General features: G+C 33.0%; 1 protein-coding gene across 3 annotated transcripts; it reads left to right on the top strand.

Moving 5' to 3' along the window:
* Positions 1-964: 964 nt before the first annotated feature.
* LOC129927292 (uncharacterized) lies at positions 965-12921 on the top strand. 3 transcript variants are annotated; one of them, XM_056035668.1, is made up of 5 exons: positions 974-1062; positions 3819-3961; positions 4622-5113; positions 5979-6095; positions 9066-12921. In XM_056035668.1, exon 5 carries the CDS (start codon positions 9211-9213, stop codon positions 10576-10578), a length of 1368 nt encoding a protein of 455 aa, XP_055891643.1. In that variant the 5' UTR covers positions 974-1062; positions 3819-3961; positions 4622-5113; positions 5979-6095; positions 9066-9210; the 3' UTR covers positions 10579-12921. The 3 variants fall into 3 exon arrangements, with proteins under 3 accessions (XP_055891644.1, XP_055891643.1, XP_055891642.1); XM_056035667.1 differs by lacking the exon at positions 4622-5113; XM_056035669.1 differs by lacking the exons at positions 3819-3961; positions 4622-5113; positions 5979-6095 and having other exon boundaries at positions 965-1062.
* Positions 12922-20365: the final 7444 nt, after the last annotated feature.

Below are 20365 nucleotides of genomic sequence, written 5' to 3' on the forward strand. Positions count from 1 at the left end.
ATGGAACGATGGGTAGAACACTATGCAGAACTCTATCAGATTGAAAACGCCATCTCACCAAATGCTGTTTCCAACTTCCCATCACTTCCAGTTTTGACGGAATTAGACGAAACGCCCTCAGTAAAGGAGCTGAGCATTGCCATTGACATGCTTGCACATGGGAAAACACCCGGAGGATATGGCATTCCTGCTGAAGTCATTCAGGCTGGAAAACATGCCCTAATCAAACCACTCCATGAAATGCTGTTTCCAACTTCCCATCACTTCCAGTTTTGACGGAATTAGACGAAACGCCCTCAGTAAAGGAGCTGAGCATTGCCATTGACATGCTTGCACATGGGAAAACACCCGGAGGATATGGCATTCCTGCTGAAGTCATTCAGGCTGGAAAACATGCCCTAATCAAACCACTCCATGAACTGCTAAGCTTGTGCTGGGAACAAGGAATGGTCCCCCAGGAATTGAAAGACTCCAACATAGTTACAATTTATAAAAATAAAGGCGACCGCTCTGATTGTAACAATTAAAGAGGCATCTCACTGCTTAGCATAGTCGGAAAGGCTTTTGCTAGAGTATTACTAAAGTGATTACAGATCCTGGCAGATCGTGTTTATCCAGAGTCGCAGTGTGGCTTTAGGGCAGGTAGATCTACAACAGATATGATTTTCTCTCTGCGGCAGCTACAGGAGAAGAGCAGAGAACAAAAGCAGCCCCTCTTCATAGCATTTATTGATTTGACCAAGGCCTTTGACCTTGTTAGCAGAAGCCGTCTGTTTGCTGTACTAGAGAGAATCGGCTGCCCAAATAAGTTAAGAAAACTAGTGTCAGCTTTTCACGAAAATATGCAGGGCACCGTTCAGTTTGAAAGTTCTTCCTCCTGCCATATATTATATAGAGATATATCTAGATAATTTCGGAAAATTCAAAATACAAATATAGATTTTTTCCCCAGAAAATTAAAACAAAAAAAAACAAACCAGGTCGAACCCTGTCTAAGTGCTTTAAATACATTAAAAAAAAAAATGTAAACTAGTTCAGTTGGAATAAGAAATGTTGTTGAATGTATGTATTTATATATTATTTATCTAGACTTTTTAAAACAACAAAAAATGTGAAAATGTTTTAGAAAGATGGATCAAGGTGTTGTTTTGTAAAATAGTTAAAAGAAGTAGGCCTATTGTCTTTTTTTTTTCAATCCTAACCTGTGAACCTGTGTAACATATAATTAAATTTTAGATCTAGATCTAGTAGCCTAATGGAACATCAAAAATAAGAGTACTCTCGTCTCATAATTATTATTTTGCAATTTTTAGATACCTAATCTAGAAACTAAGAAAGATCTAGGTAATCAATCCATTTAAATGTACATAAGATGATTAAAATCAACATGAAATATTTCGATCTAGGATTTTTTTTTCTCAATGAAAACAATCTTATCTTATATAATACAGACGTTACTTTAAAAAAAGAAGATGTTTATGCCCTACGCGTCATGCATATTAACCAATGACTTAAATTCTGCCTAGTCACTGCTTTTCCTGGCTAGCTCAGGCAACCCATTCCATGCTCTAATAGCACTAGGGAAGTAGGAGTATTTGTACAAATTTGTCCTAGCATTATTTTATAATTTAAATAGCCTTGCTAAGCGTCAACTTCTGCCCCTTATCAAGTAGTCTTAATTGTATCTTTTCGTGTATGACTCCGCTGATGATCAAATCAATAAGTAGAATCTATATCATGTGGATTGTCATACTCACAGTTCATAATGAGAAGCTTTAGGTCTTTAAGAAAGTTATCAAAACTTTTTCCTTCTTCCTGCTTTCTCTGATGTGCTATAAATTCTAAATCTATTTGTAATATTTAGAGTTTTGTAAACTTCACGGTCTTGTTGACGTATCCACATTCCAGCCATTCGGCTTTTTGTTTACTGTCGGCACCAGCTAACGGTCTATGTTGTTGAAATCCTAAAAACGCTTGATACAGATCGATGTTTTGCATTCTAGTTCAAGATTAGTTGCTCAAAATTATAAAAAAGCAATTATTAGATTAATAAAAACCTTTGTCTGGACAGCTTTTATAAGTTTTACTCTGAAACCATGTAGAACATTCGCATTTCACAGATAACAAACTATTGTTTTAAAGGGAAGACCATAATGAAGTAAGGTCTGTAATATATAAGATAAGATAAGTACACTATCAACTATTAATATCACTTTAGTATTGGAGCATTTTCCCATAATGAAGAATAAGCAATAAATATTTAAAAATTTCAAGTTACACAAGCTTGTCATTAAAAATTACAATTCTTAGATTTATCAAGGGTTTCTCTTTAAACATGTACACATAAACAAAATGATATTGGAAGCAGTCATTACTTTCACTTAACAAACTTGTTACATATTTCTTCAGTGAAGAAAATCTCTGATAGGCCTATTGGTAGTTGTAGAATGAAAAAACCACAAGATGTCAGTTTTAAACAAAGACATTACTTGCACAGCTAGAGGGATTAACATTTTCTGCTGTTGTTTTTTAAATAGTATATGTGTTATTTGAATTAAGCCTATATTTTTAAGTATGTTACCATAATGAACAATATGATTATTTATTAATGACATGTCTGTAACAAAAATATAGCAGGAATTATTGACCTTAAACTAAAATAAGTTTTGACAACTTTTGCCTCACAACAGTGGCATGCTGCTGAATATTGTACATTTTTGCAATATGATGCTGTCTCATATTGAAATAAATGTTGACAAGCACTGTAATTAAATTAAAATAATGGTTATCAATCCCTGATTGAATTTCTAATATGTGTCCTCCCAATTCAAAGATGTCTGTTGTGCCTAAATCTTTTTTAACAATATATAACACTTCCTCATATCTACACATTTTAACACTATTTATTTTCATACGATGCCTAATAGCTTTCTCAGCAGATAATAGTACAGATACAGTACCATTTGAGGGAATTATTAGCCCACCTTTGTTTTTTATATTTAGTAAATGATAACTTAAAGAAAAATCTGTGGGCTTTTCAACACATACTAATGATACTCTACATGTGGAACAATTAACTACATTCATGGCTTTTCTAACAACCCAACCAGCTATGTATGAAACAATCTGTTCAATTGTGTATTTATAATTAATGTTGAAATTTGAACAGTAATCGTGTTCAGACAAAAAAGACTGGTCATCTGCAAATAGGGCTTCACTCATCACAATTTCTGAATTTGCCAATGGTGGAGTTGTGAGGTCTGAACTGTCCAGTAAAGATACATTGCCTGTTTTTCCAGGTTGAACCCCACATCGAACAAGGATTTTCTTAAATGTAGCTTGAAATTGTTTAACATTAGGGTTGTTGTTCCAGCCACCTACAGAAATAAAAATTACAATTAATTATTTTTTAACAAATAAAATTATGTACCAACAATGGAAATATACAGAAAATATAGTTGTGATTTTTATTTTCATTTAACTTACCAGCTCTTCTTACTGCATTGAACAATAGCTCCAGATGGTCTTGTGAAAATTTGTACGTTAGAACAAATTGCTGAACCATAAGAAGTTGTGGTACAAGAGCAATCAGGCTTTCAATATTTATTAAGAAGCCGGTTATTGCAGTGTGTCTGAATAAAAAAATAGAATAATACATGAACAATTTTTTATAAACAAAAAAAATGCCAATATAAAAAGTAACAAATTTATAATCATTAATGATTTTTTAAAATATCTTTAAAAGTTTACATTATGTTTCATAAAAATATTTATTATATTACACTACATATATATAATTACTCTTTTGTTTGGTAAAGAAAGCGACCATCAGAAGATCTCAAAGACAGCAAATATGTTTTTGTAGCTTCAAGAAAATGGAGCTTTTCTGGCCAGTTCTCTGCATTTAATGGTGACTTGAAACCTTTATTGTGCAGATTTCTAGAGTTTAATACATCAAACAGTGAGTCCATGTTATAAAAAATGAAGTAAAATGAATATTTATTATAGTATATTTACAAGTGTTAATTATAATTGTAAATTAAAAATCATTAATGCCATTTCTGGATACCATGAGTATCATTTATAATGTTCTAGAAACAACATTACATATATTACTTAAAAATATGGCTCTCATTTATAATTTGAAATACCCAACCAATAGTTCTAGTTAAAAATTGAATATAATTGTTTAAAATAATATATCAACTACATTTAAACATGTAAAGTAAGAAGACTAAGTTAAAAGACTACTCAAATCAGAATAAAATTATTATAATTATTGTTCCTACTCTTAAAAATGTAACGGTTGGCAGCACTTCTGAAAAGTCATATCCATTTTGCCCAGTTTCATGTAAGTATTGCAAAGCGTCAGCTACTGAAGTACTTATCACTTGCACAGCTAGAGCTACTTTCATTTTCTGGTTTTTAAACTGTGTATGTCTTGAAGTCAGTTTGTTTGCAATAGATAAACCACAATTTTCTTGGAGAGAGTTTAAATTTACTATATGTCTCCAGCTGATGAGTCCATCATTGGAAAAAATGTTTTCAGACATTGCTAAAACATTTCTTGTAAGTTTGATCATATGGCATGGATCCAAAAATACATTAATTCTATTTCCAGATGCAGGATCTGTGAAAGCTGTTTCAAGGGATTGAACATTTTTCAATTTACATCCCAAAAGCTCACATGTCGAGAAGTTAACAGGATGTCCATCCATTGTTAATGATCATACTTTCATTCTAATGTTGTGGAGCTCTGATAAAATATCTAGCAGTATTTGCTTTTGTGTGACTGCACCAATGCAATTAGTGAAATAATAGGCAATAGGAGCTTTCCAATTTCCCCTTAAACCAACTATAAGCACAACAAGGGCTTCTGTTGCTTCCAATTCTTCTTTATCATGTTGGTGTCCAAGATTCACAAACCCAGTCATAATTTTGTTATGTGCATCATAGCAAATGTGTTTTTTTAAAGACATTGCGTCTAACATGCAAGCCACATTTGTGTATACTCTGGATTGTCTATCACAAGTTGCTTCAATGCTTCCATTATGCATCGGTTTATTTCTGGAGAGCCATCAATTTTGGATATTCTCCTGAGGAAAAAGGAAAAGTAAATATTTTACCCAACTGCTCATAATATAACTAAAATATATACAATTTTAAGATTCATCAAAGTTTAGCACTGTTGTAAATTAAAAAATAATGTTATAATCATTTATTTTCTTATCAAGGTATTGTTGATTTTGGTAAAGCATATGTTTTAAATATCTAAGCATGCTCAACACATATACCTTCTTAATGTTCTAGTTGAGGGAAGATGAAATTTCGTGGTCAGGTACTCATAAGCCTTGGGCTCATAGTAGTGTAAAGTTAAGGCAAATGAAATCTGTTCATCACTGTATGGTTTATTTCCTTTGGATTTAACAAATAAGTGCAATGGAAGTTCTGAAATATAAGAAAATATAAATTAAATTATATTTATATACATATATATAATTAACTGTAAATAGATAAAAAAAAATGTATCAATATCATTTTTATGATTCTGAAAATTATTGGAATATTTATGATATAGTTACCATTAAACATTTCAAGTCTACTTGTCAGTTCTTTTGTAAGGAGCTTTTTTTCTTTTAATTCCTTTTGTAATGATTTGACTCTTCCTTTATAATATGTCTGAAGCTGCTTACAACTTTTCAACTGTTTCCTCAGTTTTACAACTTTATTCTCTGCACAATCAAGTTTACGCTTCAGTATTCTCGGGCATGAAGCTGCATAGTTATGATCCTTAGCAAAATAACAATTAAAACAATTTACAAAATCAATATAAAACGTAATAGTAAATTTTTATTAACACTAATTATTACAATTAGTATAAAACAAATACCAACTTCATAAAAAAGAATTGATAAAAATGCTTATAATATCAATAATATTCAGTAGAAATTTCATATAAGACATTGTACCTCTTTTAGACCTCCCACACCATTATCAGAATTTGTGGACGAAGAGCTCTCTGCATTGATTCTGTAAGTTGAAGGGTTGACATTTTCAATCTAGAGTCAGAAATTGGAAACTTATGTGATAACTGGGTAAATAAATTATTACTTAATTAAGCATTTCATTGAAATTTATAAAAAATTGTTACTTATTTAGAAAAAAAAACTTTTTATTATGCTATTTTTTACCTCTTTTAGAACACCCATACACAATTAACTGAATTCGTCACAGTAGAGCTCTGTGCATTGTTATTGCAAGTTGAAAGATTAACATTTTCTCTCTAGAGACAGAAATAGATAATTTAGTCCAATAACAAAATTTATACAGTACTAAAAAGACTTTTATTATAATTTTAAAAAATCCATTTGGGTAAATAATAATATTTAATTGACAAAGCCATACTTTAAAATTTAAACAGTTAATACATTATATGAGATTTAATTACAAATTACCATATTGAATAAAGTAGGAATCGCCATAGGTTTCAAATTATTACTTTCATCAAAATGTGTACTGTCAACAAAATCATATGCATCAGGGAACCATCCTTCTCCCCTTTCCATTGCCTTTACCCATTTCAACCTGATTTTGATATTTTGGGGAAATCTAAAAACAAAAAGAATTTACATATCATTTCTTGATAATGTTGAGTAAGTCATTATCTTTTATTATATTATGTACTTAATCTATAATGTTTATTTATATCTAGTTTATTATTGTAGATCTTTAATACGACTATATACTTTATACTATCTATATATAATATATATATATGTACAGGTACATTTATTTATACAAGCTAAATCAAAATTAGATCTATGTATAGATATTATAAATTATATATATATTGCTGAAGTAATACATATATACAATAGTATCTAGAATAATTTATATTGTACTAACCATCACTATCCTCAGATTCTAGATCTAGATTATGACTTACTAGATCTACTTACTTTTTTAAATTGTATACTATATTATAGAGTAGGCCCTATATAGATATATCTATAGTAGACTCTATATATCTACTGTAATAATATAGATCTAAAGAATATATCAATATATTTTATATAGACTAGCCTATAGAATTGACTAGATATACATGATATAATTATATTATAATATAATAATTCTATAATATAATTATATTATGATGTAGACATTCTCATTGTTACATTGTATGATTGTAGATCTAAATTTCTAAATTTATCTACCTACTGTGTAACTTTATAACTACTCGAAGATATACTACTGCTCGATAAATATTTAGAACTGCTAACGAACGGATTAATAACCTAAAAAAAGTTATTCCTTGTTGTTTGTAGTGTAGAAATCGACCTATCCGACAGCGAACATGAGAGCACAATCTAGCTCTACCGAATCTACTCATAATCATAATGTCTCATTGTTACGTGATTGTATTTGATTTTTTAATCATATTTAATGTCATTGTTCACAATGTAGGTACGTGATTATTATTCTCAGTCGACCTCACATAATACCCAATGTATAACTACACTTTTTTATAATAATTATGTATATCTAAATATATCTAGATAATCAAATCCTGATATAAACAATTCGAATATACGTTGAAACAACATTGGCCATAGCCATAAATACAAAACAAGTCTCCAAGGAAACCATCAAGCTTTTTTAATAACTAAGCACTTACCTATATATTTTTAAGTTTATAAATAACTTGCAACTATTTGGAATATGGCAATTTTGTACTTTTCAAAACTAAAGATCATAGTTATATATAGGCTGAAATGTTAGTCCTAGAATTTATAGCTCAATTGCCGCCATTGTTTTTTCACATAGATATAGTACATAAAACATATTTGACTTCCCCCAAATAAAAATAACTTCCTACTTCCAGTCTATATTTATTTATGTCTTTGGGGAAGACATATTAGGAACTCCATTTATTACGTAAACATAAGCGGTGTTGCACTAACGCGCTAGTGTGCAAATGTTTATATAATACATATATGTTAGAAATGCTCACCAACAATAAATACAACCAGAGTTCAGGGCAGCATCAAAACTCACAATGTCACAATGTAACACCAAGACTGATTGTAGAAAGTTGAAATCTGGAATCTGAAATTTGGAACTTGATACTTGAAACGAAACCTGAGACTCGAAACTTGAAACCTCAGTCCTGAAACCTGAGATCCTATAGAAAGACTAATAACTGATTCTTCTAATCCTCTAATCTGCTAATCTAATTACAAAATACGAATGCGACCGAATCCATATTAAAATAACTTTACAGTGTAAAATAAAACTCCCCCTAAACAAAGATCAAATAATCCTTTAAGAATGTATACCAAGGCAAATGATAAGGCTGTCCAGTAACATCATCATAAGTATAATTCAGGGACTCAAAAGATACAGCTTGGCTCTACAGCACAAGATGGAGTGAATCTCCAAACGATCAAGAAGAAAAGTCTGACGTCAAATGAAAAATTACGACGAAGCGACAGGGGAGAGAAGCTAGTACACAAAATAAATAAAATATCAAAATGTCAAATATTGATGAAAGCGGGGCTATTAGATTAGAACATTTTTACTATACAACTACATAGATATTTTTGACACGTATGAACAGACTTCATAGGGATTTTCATTTTCGAGTACATGTTGATTTGCTCTCTTATTTGTATTATACATTTAGGGTTATGTCAAAACTAAATATTATCAACATATGCATCTGGAGCTCTAGTTTTTATTTCTTATTTCAAACTTCAGTAAGGCACACAGGGCACAAAGGAGTGCGTGTGTTAGGAAAACTAAAAATGTTGTTAACTCCAGACTCTAATTTTGATATCAAAGTAGTTCTCATTCGAAAACCTTGAAGAAATAGCATAGCAACAAGGATTTGATAAGTCGCTTTAAAATAAAAATTTATATCATTCAGTTTTTAGCCGTAAACTTTTTCTTTAAAATTTGATCATTTTAATTTTGTCTCTTTAAAATAATATTTTATTATACATTCAAATGCATTTTTCAACCTTAAACTTAATTGCATTCTTTTTATTTTTATTTCATTTCAGAGCGGAAATAACATTCCACCATATATCAATAAACCTTTTAAAGAAATATTGGATACAACATATTCATAAATAACTAAAAAAAAAACCAACAACATCGCAGTTGCCTTATAGACTTTCATTGGTAATTTTTTTTGTAGCCAACAAAATGAGTATCAGGCACTCTCGGCGGGATAAGCTTTTCTCTACTTCGGACACCCTTTTTTCCGAAAGAGATTCCATTAAAAATGTAAAAGAATGGCTTATAATTACAGTTCGTCTTTTATCCAATATTGTGTCATTGGGAAAAAGTAAGAAATTATGGAATAAACAAAACAAACCTGAATGGTGGGATGAGAAGGTGGAACAAGCTTGGAAAAACCCAACAAAAAATCCTAAAGACAGAAAAGAGTTTTTAGTAAAGAAATACTTGGTTCTTGAGGAACATTTGAAATCTATAGATAAGTTACCTGAACAAGTGAAAGAGCAAGCCAAGTTATGGAGGAATAGGGAAAAGCAGAAATTATTTCTACTAACAGAATTTCACACTCTTTTGAACACGTGTGAAACCTTGCCTACATTATGTGCTTTATTTTTTAAAAAACTAAAACGCAAAAATTCCAAGCTGATTATAAGCTGTAAAAATAGTTTTATCAAATGTCTACAAACCATTTCAAAAGATTTTGAAAAAGAAGTCACAGAGTCAGTTGGAGTCGAAGGACATTCTAGTGTTGATGAAAACGAAAACAACTTTCCTCCTAACAAAAAAAGAAAATTGGAGTTTTTTCAGGATGTGCCAAATCTCAGGACATCAGCACAAAAGGAGAATTCTAAATACACTAGCGTCGCCAATAGTACGTCACATAAAACAATGGATAAAAATGTTTGTCATAGTTCAGATACGGTAATGCCATTTAAAAACATTAAAAAAGATGATTGTAATTCAAATCCTTCAGTAAACGATCTTAACCTTAGGACTCAAATAACGACTGTGGAATATGACGATATCGTAAAGATTGATACATCTCCAGATTCTGAAAGCTTCTCGTATTTTAATGGCTCTACTGTATATGCTGACAGTTCTAACGTTAAAAATACTGTATCTTCCACGTTTATACGTACAAGTTCAGAACTTAGTGATTCGTCTGTTAATAAAAAAGTTATTGAAAAACCTATTCACAACAACGTTGACGACAGTTCAGAAAGCCCAGCAGATTTTGAAAGTACTTCGGCAAGCGTTCAATCAGACAGAATAACAGACATGTCCGACCAATATGAAGTGAACAAAGACGTTGGCAATTTTTGTCAAGACGATAAATCAAGATTCTCGAATTCAAATTCTGAACAATCTTTTTCTTCTAAAGCAACTGAAATCTGCCCAACCTCTGCCACTTCAGATCATGTTACTCGACTAAGAGAGGAAAACTGTAATATGGTTGATTTGTTGACTAGTTCTTTTGATTCTAAAGATCTCTTGTCAGACTTAAGTAAATTTACTTATGATCCTAAAGATCGCTTTTCAGAGTTCTCCTTTTGATTACATCCTTCTTTAGGTTTACTCATTTTGAATGACTTGATCCTTTAATAAATAAAATTTCCAATGATTCACTTGATCACACAAACTTTATCGCCATAAATGGATACATTGGTAAGGTGTTCGTGTAAGTCTCGTGTATAGGAGGATGAACAATAAAATGAACAAAAAAAAAAAGAAAGTAAAGTGCTGTTACAAAGAATCACAAAAAACAAGAAAAAAAAACAACACATTAAAGATACTTAAAAAAAAAGACGCTTCCTTTATACAACTTTAAGGTAGATATTTTTTCGTTCTCTAGGTTTTTCAAAATTGAAAAATTATAACGGCAATCTAGAGTTTTTTTCAGTGTGGTCAATGAGCTAGCAATTCTTTTCCAACGATATACATCAATTGCCAAATTTCTAGGGAAAATCGTTAGAGACGTTTTTCGAGATTCGTATCCAGGTTCCACCCAAAAGGTTTTTGCCACCCAGAAACACTGGCGGATCCGGGGGATGGGGGGGGGGGAGTGCGGTAGGGGCGATCACCCCCCCCCCCTTGAAAGGGGGGGGGGGAGCGGACGAATTTTAGTAAAGAATTCACACAATTTGTATACGAATTTATTACTTATGTTAATAAAATATACTAATTATTTATATTTTAACCTATTTTTAGATTATTTTCCCCTTCCCCCCTCTAGTGTGTTGGCCGATTTGGTGGGGTCGGGAGGGGGCGATGGCATCATTTCCGCCCCCCCCCTCCCCATATAAATTTCGAGTGGGGGGGCGGTCCAAATTATTTGTAGAAATCACAGCTCGCTAGCAGAATATAATAAATATCTATATGATTAAAACTTGTTATTGATGTTTTAATCCAGTGATGCCCAAAATACGACCCGCTGGCCAGATCCGGACCGCGACGTGGTTCTATCCGGCCCGCCGAAACGTCGGCACAAAGTGTAGAAAATCCCTTCTCCCATTTAAAAACAAAAAAAGGTTGAAAAAAGTATCTTACGAACATTAGGGTCCTGACTTTATCTCTGATGAATTTGTTACCATGACATTTAACAATGGTACTTTTATGAAATGGAAAGAAAATACAAGTGAACTCTGAATGTAGAATCTACCAGGAAAAGTTGAACGAAGCTTTTACTTTTAGTGGAACATGATCATAAGCCAACATATTTGATTTGTAAAGAAAGTAGCTTAAAAACACAACAACATATAAGTAGCATTATAAAACAGATATGAAGGCATTCTTGGTTTGAGCCGCTAATAAGAAAAAGTTAAGTTACTGCTTAGAGATAGAAGGATTTATGGGAAAATTTAACAAAAAGAGACAAAAAAAAAAAAGTCGTCAGCTAGCTAACTGTTGCTTACATTTTAAGTTTAAGCTATTTTCCGAAGTAAAAAAAGATAACTTGTAGATATCCCATTAATTAATGTAAGTGCTAGATCCTTAATTTTGTAATCAAATTGTTACAGGTCGATTTCATTTCGTGTTTGTACCGTTGCGGTTATGTGACCCGCGACACGAGTGTCGGAAATTAAAATGGCCCGCAGGTCGGATTAGGTTGGGCATCACTGTTTTAACCAATCTTTATATTATGTCGTTCCCCTGTTGGCCAATTGGGTGGGTGGGGTGGGAGGCGAATATCTCTACTGCCCTTCCCACCTAAACCCTTTGAGTGTGTGTGTGGGGGGCGGTCCTACTTTTAGGGGAAATCATAGCTGGTGAACAATTTAGATCAACTAAAATATAGTATTTATATTATGTCGCTCCCCTTCTGGTTGATATCTTGGACGATTCAGTGGGGTAAGGGTGGGAAGTGATTGCATCTACTGCCCTTCCCACTCTAGCCCTCTGAGTGGGGGGGGGGTGCGGTCCTATTTTTAAGGAGAAATCATAGTTTGTGAACAAAATTAGTTGAATATGTATATAATATATACTACGTGAACCCATTGTATATTATGTCGCACCACACTCTAATCTCAAATTTTATCATTAGTAAATATAAAATGAAAAAGAGTTGTACCAGGTGGGAGGGGCGATACATGCAATCGCCTTCCGCCCATGGGACAAACCATTACTTTTTCTTTTTGTAGTTTATGTAATTTCACAAAAATTTTTAAGAAAGACTTTGCTTTGGAAAATTTAGGATTCATACGAAATTTTTCAATATAAGAGTAACGATTGAGATGAGTTCTGAACCCAAGTATTCTTTTCCTAGTCGCCTTTTTCCCACTTTTACTCAATATGATATTTTTCTAGTTAAATAAATTTGGGACAATAGCTCACAATTTATGTTTGAATCCTAAAAGTGCAAAAAAAAAAAAAAAAAAAAATTAGAGTAGAATCTTAATTTCTCCTCCCACTTCCAAAATTTTTGTTTAGAACTTTGAATTATAGTTCTGTAACAAAACAAAGTTACAAACATGCCTATCTCATCCAACAAAATATGTCACTTACAAATGAGCTTCTTTTTTAAATATTATATTTCGAATATTTTTTTTTCGGCGGCGATCCTCAAAGCATTAATCCAAATATGTGGGGTATCTTCAAATCGTTTATTTGCAATGTGGTAAGAGCCTATATATTCATAATAAAATAATTTTCAAATAAAACATTTTTCAAAAGGTCATTTTTAATAGGATGAATAATGAGCTATAGATGTCAGGAGAATGCGTTTCTGCAGTGAAAAATGCAAGAAAACGCTTATAACTTCACCTCAAACCCCACTGATGAATAATAATGAGCTGTAGATGTTAGGAGAATGCGTTTCTGCAGTGAATAATGCAAGAAAACGCTTTTGGCGTCGGGGCGTCACCCCGAACCCTACTGATAATAATGAGCTGTAAATGTCAGGAATATGTTTCTTCAGTGAAAAATGCAAGAAAACTCTTTTGGCGTCGGGGCTTTGCCCCGAACCCCACTTGGGAGTCTTACAGCGCTCCCCCAGACCCACAAGCTATCAAGTGAAAGGCTGTATATGTCAGGAGAATGCGTTTCTTCAGTGAAAAATGCAGAAAACGCTTTTGGCGTCGGGGCTTCGCCACGAACTCCACTAATAATAATTAGCTATAGACGTCAGGAGAATGCGTTTATGCAGTGAAAGACGCAAGAAAACTTTTTTGGCGTCGGGGCTTTGCCCCGAATCCCACTTGGGAGGCTTACAGCGCTCCCCCAGACCCCCGAGCTATTAAGAGAAAGGCCTTAACATGACTGCTTTTTGTGTTTTTTTCGCACGTTTATGCGTAGGGTTAGGGTTTACTAACCATTAGGAATAGAGTTTGGCAAAAAAATCGCCCCCCCCCCACTTCAATGTTCTGGATCCGCTAGTGCCCAGAAGTATCCACGAAGTCACGAGTTGAATAGAGGTATTGTAAAAACAGAATTCTAAATGCATAAATGCTGAGGGAATGCAACATTTATTTCCATTCACAATAGCTACTTATAACTGATAGGATTAACTGTGAGGGTAAACTTCTAGGATAGACTGACATGAGAATGATTCGATCTAGACTTTAAACAAGCCTTTAGATTGAGCCCATCGGAGAAGTCAGGTTTGCAAAGAAAGTTTTTGTTTAATTTTTTAATTACGTTTTTCTTTTTGTAACATTGAGTTATACATGCTTTTGTAGTTTTTTTTTGTTTTTAAAACTGCAACGACTAGTAAAATTGTCGTTTTATACTTTATTTAGACACTTGTAATAATTATAATTTCATTTTATCAAAACCTTTTCTATGCATTTTTTTTTATTTTTGTAAGTATTTATTATATAATACCGAATTCGTGGTATCATAATGTAATATGTTATATTCTAATTCATCTTTTTAAAATCAAATTTTAAATCAAATCATTAAATACATTTTTTTTTCTTTTAGAATAGTAAAAAAAAAAAAAAAACTATAAAGGAAAAAAAAATTAAATTAAAGAAAATACAAACTATTACATACATATATTCTATATATTTTTGAATTAGATAAGATACAATACATTATAATTGGGCAGAGACAATATTTGGTAGTCAGCGAGAGAATCGAGTTGTGCTAAAGAGTAAAAATCAGTTGTGTTACTCTGGGTTACATCGTTGTAACCTAGTTCCTTGAAGAATTTTTAACGAAAGTTGGCAGTGCCGATAGCAGTAATTGAGCATATATGATGAACTATAAACAATTGAAGGCGTAGGGATGTGAGCAGTCAGACAAAACGAAACTTTTTTAAAATACTTTTTTTAAAAGATTTTTGCTTTGACGTTTTAATTTATTTTATCCAGAGCTTAAAATTGATTTTTTTTAAATTAATTTTTTTCAAACGAGATGTTTTATAAAATTTTTTACATGTTTACTTTCAAGTCCGAGCCTCCCGTTGGAGGGCGGGGGATGGCAGAGGGACGAGTATGAGCCCGGGACCATGGAGAAGTCTGAACGACAGTCCAGCGCGCATACCGCACTACCAGCAGTATTTATACGTACAGGGTTTTCTAACTTTAATAACTTTTTTTTTGGTTTATATTTTTTTTTTCTTTTGACAAACTGTATTTAATGACGTAATATTTTTGATGACATATTTATATCTTTATGTTTTTATTCTTATGCTATATCAATTGTAACTTGCTTGAATGCTTTTTTAAATTTTTTGTATCATTATAAAAGTTTATATTAAAGATAGTAATAAAAAAATAAATAAAGTCATTGTAGTTATTGTTTCTGGATTTACAATTGACTAAAGTTGACATTGCCAAGTAGCACCTCAGACACACACCTTTTACCTTAACATTAACTAATTTTTTTTTACACAACTTTTTTTTTCAGTACGTATAAGGCACGCTTACCCCAAGCGATTTTCTAGGCCATAGTTATCTAACTACAGAAAATTGCTAGATTTAAGATCACATTTTGAGCAGCACTTTGTATCACGACAGTTTCGTATGTAATTCTGGTAATACGCCGGCAGGTCCGCATTACAAATAAACAAATAAACATGTTCTACTGGAGGCTGGTGAGGACAATATAGAAGTACTATTGGGGGACGGCCACATACCAAATGCGAACTTATTAGGCTGGTTAAAGGAGGACTGCTCTCGTAATCGGTGTTAAGATCAACTCAAGCTCCCTTTTGACCTCAATGGCATAGAGAAAGGTAGCCGGCAACAGGTGACCTCTGAAAAAAAAAAAGAGCTCTTACCAAGGCTTCGGGACATACATTGAACATCGAACAAAATAAAGTTTAGGAAAAAAAAAGTTAGATACTGAGCAGATAGAAGAAAAAAAGTATTTTTAAAAACTTAAGGAAACTAAGGCTGAACTTGTCAATAAAAAGCATCTTACAATTACAACACATAACCCAAAAATTAAGCAGATAGCTGCAGAGTGAATGCATAAACAAAGTAAATATCTAAGAAAAATAATATATATCTATAGCCATACATTAAATCTAAGAAAAAAATGGAAACAGGAGTAAATCAATGAAAGGGAGAAGATAACTCATAATGATAATGAAACTAAAGCTAACATTCTAAATAAATACTTTGCATCCGTCTTCTCAACCCCAGGACACAACACTGGCGGATCCAGGGGGTGCGGTAGTGGCGATCACCCCTCCCTCGGCTGCCCCTCCACCCGAAGGGCGGCCAAACGAATTTTAGTAAAGAAATCACACAATTTGTATACGAATGTATTAGTATGTTAGTATAATATACTAATTATTTATATTTCAACCCATTTTTAGATTATTTCACCCCCCCCTCTAGTATGTTGGCCGATTTTGTGGGATGGGAAGGTGGCCATAGCATCAATCCCGCCCCCACCCCCACCACCATAAACTTTCGAGTGGGGGGCGGTCCAATTTATTGGTGGAAACCTTAGCTTGTTAACAGAATCAATTGAATATCTACATGATTAAAACTTGCTATCGGTACTATTACCAGCACTCACAATATGTCGTTCCTCTGTTAGCCAAATGCTGGGGGTGCAAACACATCTACTGCCCTACCCACCCAAACCCTTGGAGTGGGGGGTGCGGTCCTAATTTTATAGAGAAATCATAGTTTGTGAACGAAATTAGTTAAATTACAATATCATTTTCATGTTTTGTCGCTACCCTTCTGGTATCCTGGCCGATTCGGTGAGGTGGGAGGTGACTACCTCTACTGCCCTCCTCACTCTAGCCCCATGAGTGTGTGTGTGGGGGGGGGGACGGTCCTATTTTTATGGAGAAATCATAGTTTTTTTTAAAATCAAAATTAGTTAAATATCTATATAATATAAGCTCCATATTGATATTTGAACCCATTTGTATAGTATGTCATTATGGCACTAGGGAACAAGAAACACTTGTACTCTGATTAAAGATATACAAGAACCAATGAAGTCGTTCAAACCTGTGTTTCTACGCTTTTAAAAATTTTATATTCTAAGTTTTATCTCTTAAGTTTCCGTTTACGAATAACACTTTGTTTCACATGATGACAACACAAATTTGGCAACATATTTTTTTTAAATTCTTTTTTAGGCCACAAATAAACTTTCTTAGAACACTTTCATAACATAAGATTTAGGACAAAAATGTGTGTATTTTAATATTATTATTATTTTATATGCTGGGAAAAATTCATATAATTGCTCATTGTTTCTTAGTATCAATAGAATATAGCTCCAAGCCAGTTGCCTGAATCATCCTGGAGAAACAATGTTTAAGTCTCGAATTAACAATCACGATTCAAGGAAGACATGGACATTTTTTAAAATCTATATCTGTAGATCTTATAAGATAAGATGGCCACGAATTTCACGATTTGTGTGTTTAACTAAAATTATAAGATTCGGAGACACACATTTCATATCTACATTGACTCTATTTTAAAAGAAGCTAAGAATAGTTTTAACATCTTTTGAACGGGTTTTGATTTACCTCCCAGCATCATGCGGTAAGTCTAAGGTAGATCTTGTTGCTAATAACAGTTTCTATTTAGATAGTGGCAAGCGTGGTCGAGAGGCTAAGTACGCTTGAACTTCATCTTATCTTATCTTATATTGTACCTTACAGAACATGAAACAATTAAAAAATTAAGCAATTAGTCAATTAATTATTGATAATTATTTTGAGATTCCACACGGGAGGTAACTTCTACATTATTGATATGGTTGCAAGTGCGGAGTTTATTCCCTTGGATATGATTTTCTTGTTTCAATATTTTTATATTTCGCTTGTTAAAGTTGTTTTCATAATGAAATTTTAAAAAATAGCTTCCTTAGACTATACTATCTTGAGCTCCACCAATGAGGTCAAAAGACATCAGCCTGCCTTTCCCAAGTGAGTAAAAAGTAGTAGGGCCTGCCACTAGTAAATACATGTTGGAAAATCGCCACAGAAAGTCCACAAAAGAAAGATAACTCTTTGTTTGGAAAGTAGAAGGCGCCGAAGCCGAAAGGAAACAACTAAGCTGAACTAGTGGCGGACACCTCGTTGGGTTACGCCTGGAACAGGGTGGAACGGATGGCCAAGGATAAGGAACTATGGAGTCTTACAGTAGGCAGCACCTACTCCAGTGGGGCTGACGAGATATAATGTTATGTTATAATATATTTCAGTTATTTAATACAAGGTCTTAATTAAAGGTTAACATTTAAGTACGTTGGGGACATTTCCGATTTTATGTAACGACTAAGGGTGCAGTTGGCGGTATACAAATTTGTTACGATTTGTTACAATGGGGGAAAAAAGGGACAGGGTATGAAGATTTGTTACGTAAGAAAACAAACTACTATGAAACTGTACTTTTTGAGGTCAAAAAAATTTTTTTTTCCTTTGACCAACCTAAGCAATATTACCTTGGGTCTGTTCTTGATTGGACCATTTGACCCCTGTTTAGGGTGAGTGTTATTCTATATTGTAATGCTATTTTTTTTTATACGGATTCGTTCGTATTTGTAGTTTCAGATTAGGCATTAGAGTCTCTGTTATTTATTTCTATAGGGTTTCTGTGTTGGCGTTACATATCGATACTGTGGGTTCTAGTATTACCCTGGACATAGTGGTCGGCATTTTTGTCAGTCTTGTTGGTCCGAAGTTAATGACAGTCCTTGTATGCTGCTACCAAAATTGATGTTAACAGTGTATTCAGTATATGCTGATGAGGCGAATCTTTGTTACGAATTAGGGATTTGTTGCAGTTGTTGAAGTCCTTGTCAGTGACTTTTCATCGTTGTGATGTAACATCTTAGCAAGGCGATTAATGTATGAATATTATTTAAGTAATTATTATGAATATATTTATGACTTTTTATCTTTATATTTATTTCTGATTACTTATCATTCACGTCATTAATTTCAATATCATTGTATAAATATCGTTGTATTAAATTTATTTTTATTTTAAATCACCATACACATTGTTTATTAATTTATGTACAACCGAGTGTGTATGGTATGTCTGTTGGCTGAACTTCGGGACTAGTATAATTATAAAACAAAAATAAAGCATAACTATTCTTTGATACACACACACATTGTAATTAAACGTATACTTAATCTACCTAGACATTTAAAAATATCTAATAATACATAATCAAAGTTTTGACAGAATTTGATGGCTCGTTAATCTTGCAGTGTCTATCAGATAGCAGAGACCTGTCTGTGAAAATCACACTAGTACACAAGTGGAAAATATATTAAGTCAGGAAGAACTGGTTTACAACATCACTTATTAATTCTTGTTATACTTTAACAGTACTCATCTTATCTTATAAAATACAGGCGTTACTTCAAAAAAAAAAAATGAAGATGATTACGTCCTACGCGTCATGCATCTAGTCATGCATGTTAACCAATGACTTAAATTCTGCCAAGTCACTGGTTTTCCTGGCTAGCTCAGGCAACCCATTCCATGCTCTAATAGCACTAGGGAAGAAGGAGTATTTGTACAAATTTGTCCTAGCATATGGGACGAGGAATGTGCCTTTATCTTTGTGTCTTTCAGAGTATTTTATTAGATTTTGTTTTTGTATTTGAAGATTATGGTTTAGTGTTTTTGACACTTATATATAAACATGACTAAACATTAAAGAAGTGTTCTAAAAGAGACAGCTGTTAAAGGTTAAAAGAAAGAGAAATAACAATTCAGGGGTTTAAAGTGTCAGGGAATGTCCTGCGATACTGTTTATATCCAAACCTAGTGTTAACTGTACGTATATAAAATTAAAAAGTCCGTCTCAACTTTGCAGACATGTGAATTTCTGGGTGCTGAAATGAAAAATAAAATGAGCAAAACAAAAAGTGGAAAGCGTGGCTATTTACACTTGGCTTGGCTACCTATGAAGGGCTCTCGAGGTTCGACACCCGACTCGAGCAGAGTCGTGTTTACTGTGTTTACCTTCTCCCAGATTCCCCCCCTTCCCCCCACTGTTCCACAAATGAGATTGGACCATAGCGCTCGGAGCATGCTAAAAGCTTGAAAGTAGCGCTATATAAAAGCTATAATAAATATACATAAGCCAGACACACTGATGTATCACATCTACATGGATGCTCACTTGACTTGTAGCACCGAACTGCTGGTAGACAACTAAACTGCTAGAGGCGTAATATATCTGAACTTAGAAAACTGAACTATCTTGAATGACGTCTCTTTGAATAAAAGTAAATAGAACTTTTATTACAATATAGACAAATATAGACAAATTTAACTTGAGATGAAATGAAATAAACTTATATTTTGAACAAAATCTAGCTTACTACAAAAACACATCTTTTTCCTTGGCATCTGGAGTCGTCTGGCGTACCCAAGACAACTTGCGACAATACTGC

The sequence above is a fragment of the Biomphalaria glabrata genome, chromosome 7 (assembly GCF_947242115.1).
Source record: "Biomphalaria glabrata chromosome 7, xgBioGlab47.1, whole genome shotgun sequence".
Classification (NCBI taxonomy): domain Eukaryota; kingdom Metazoa; phylum Mollusca; class Gastropoda; family Planorbidae; genus Biomphalaria; species Biomphalaria glabrata.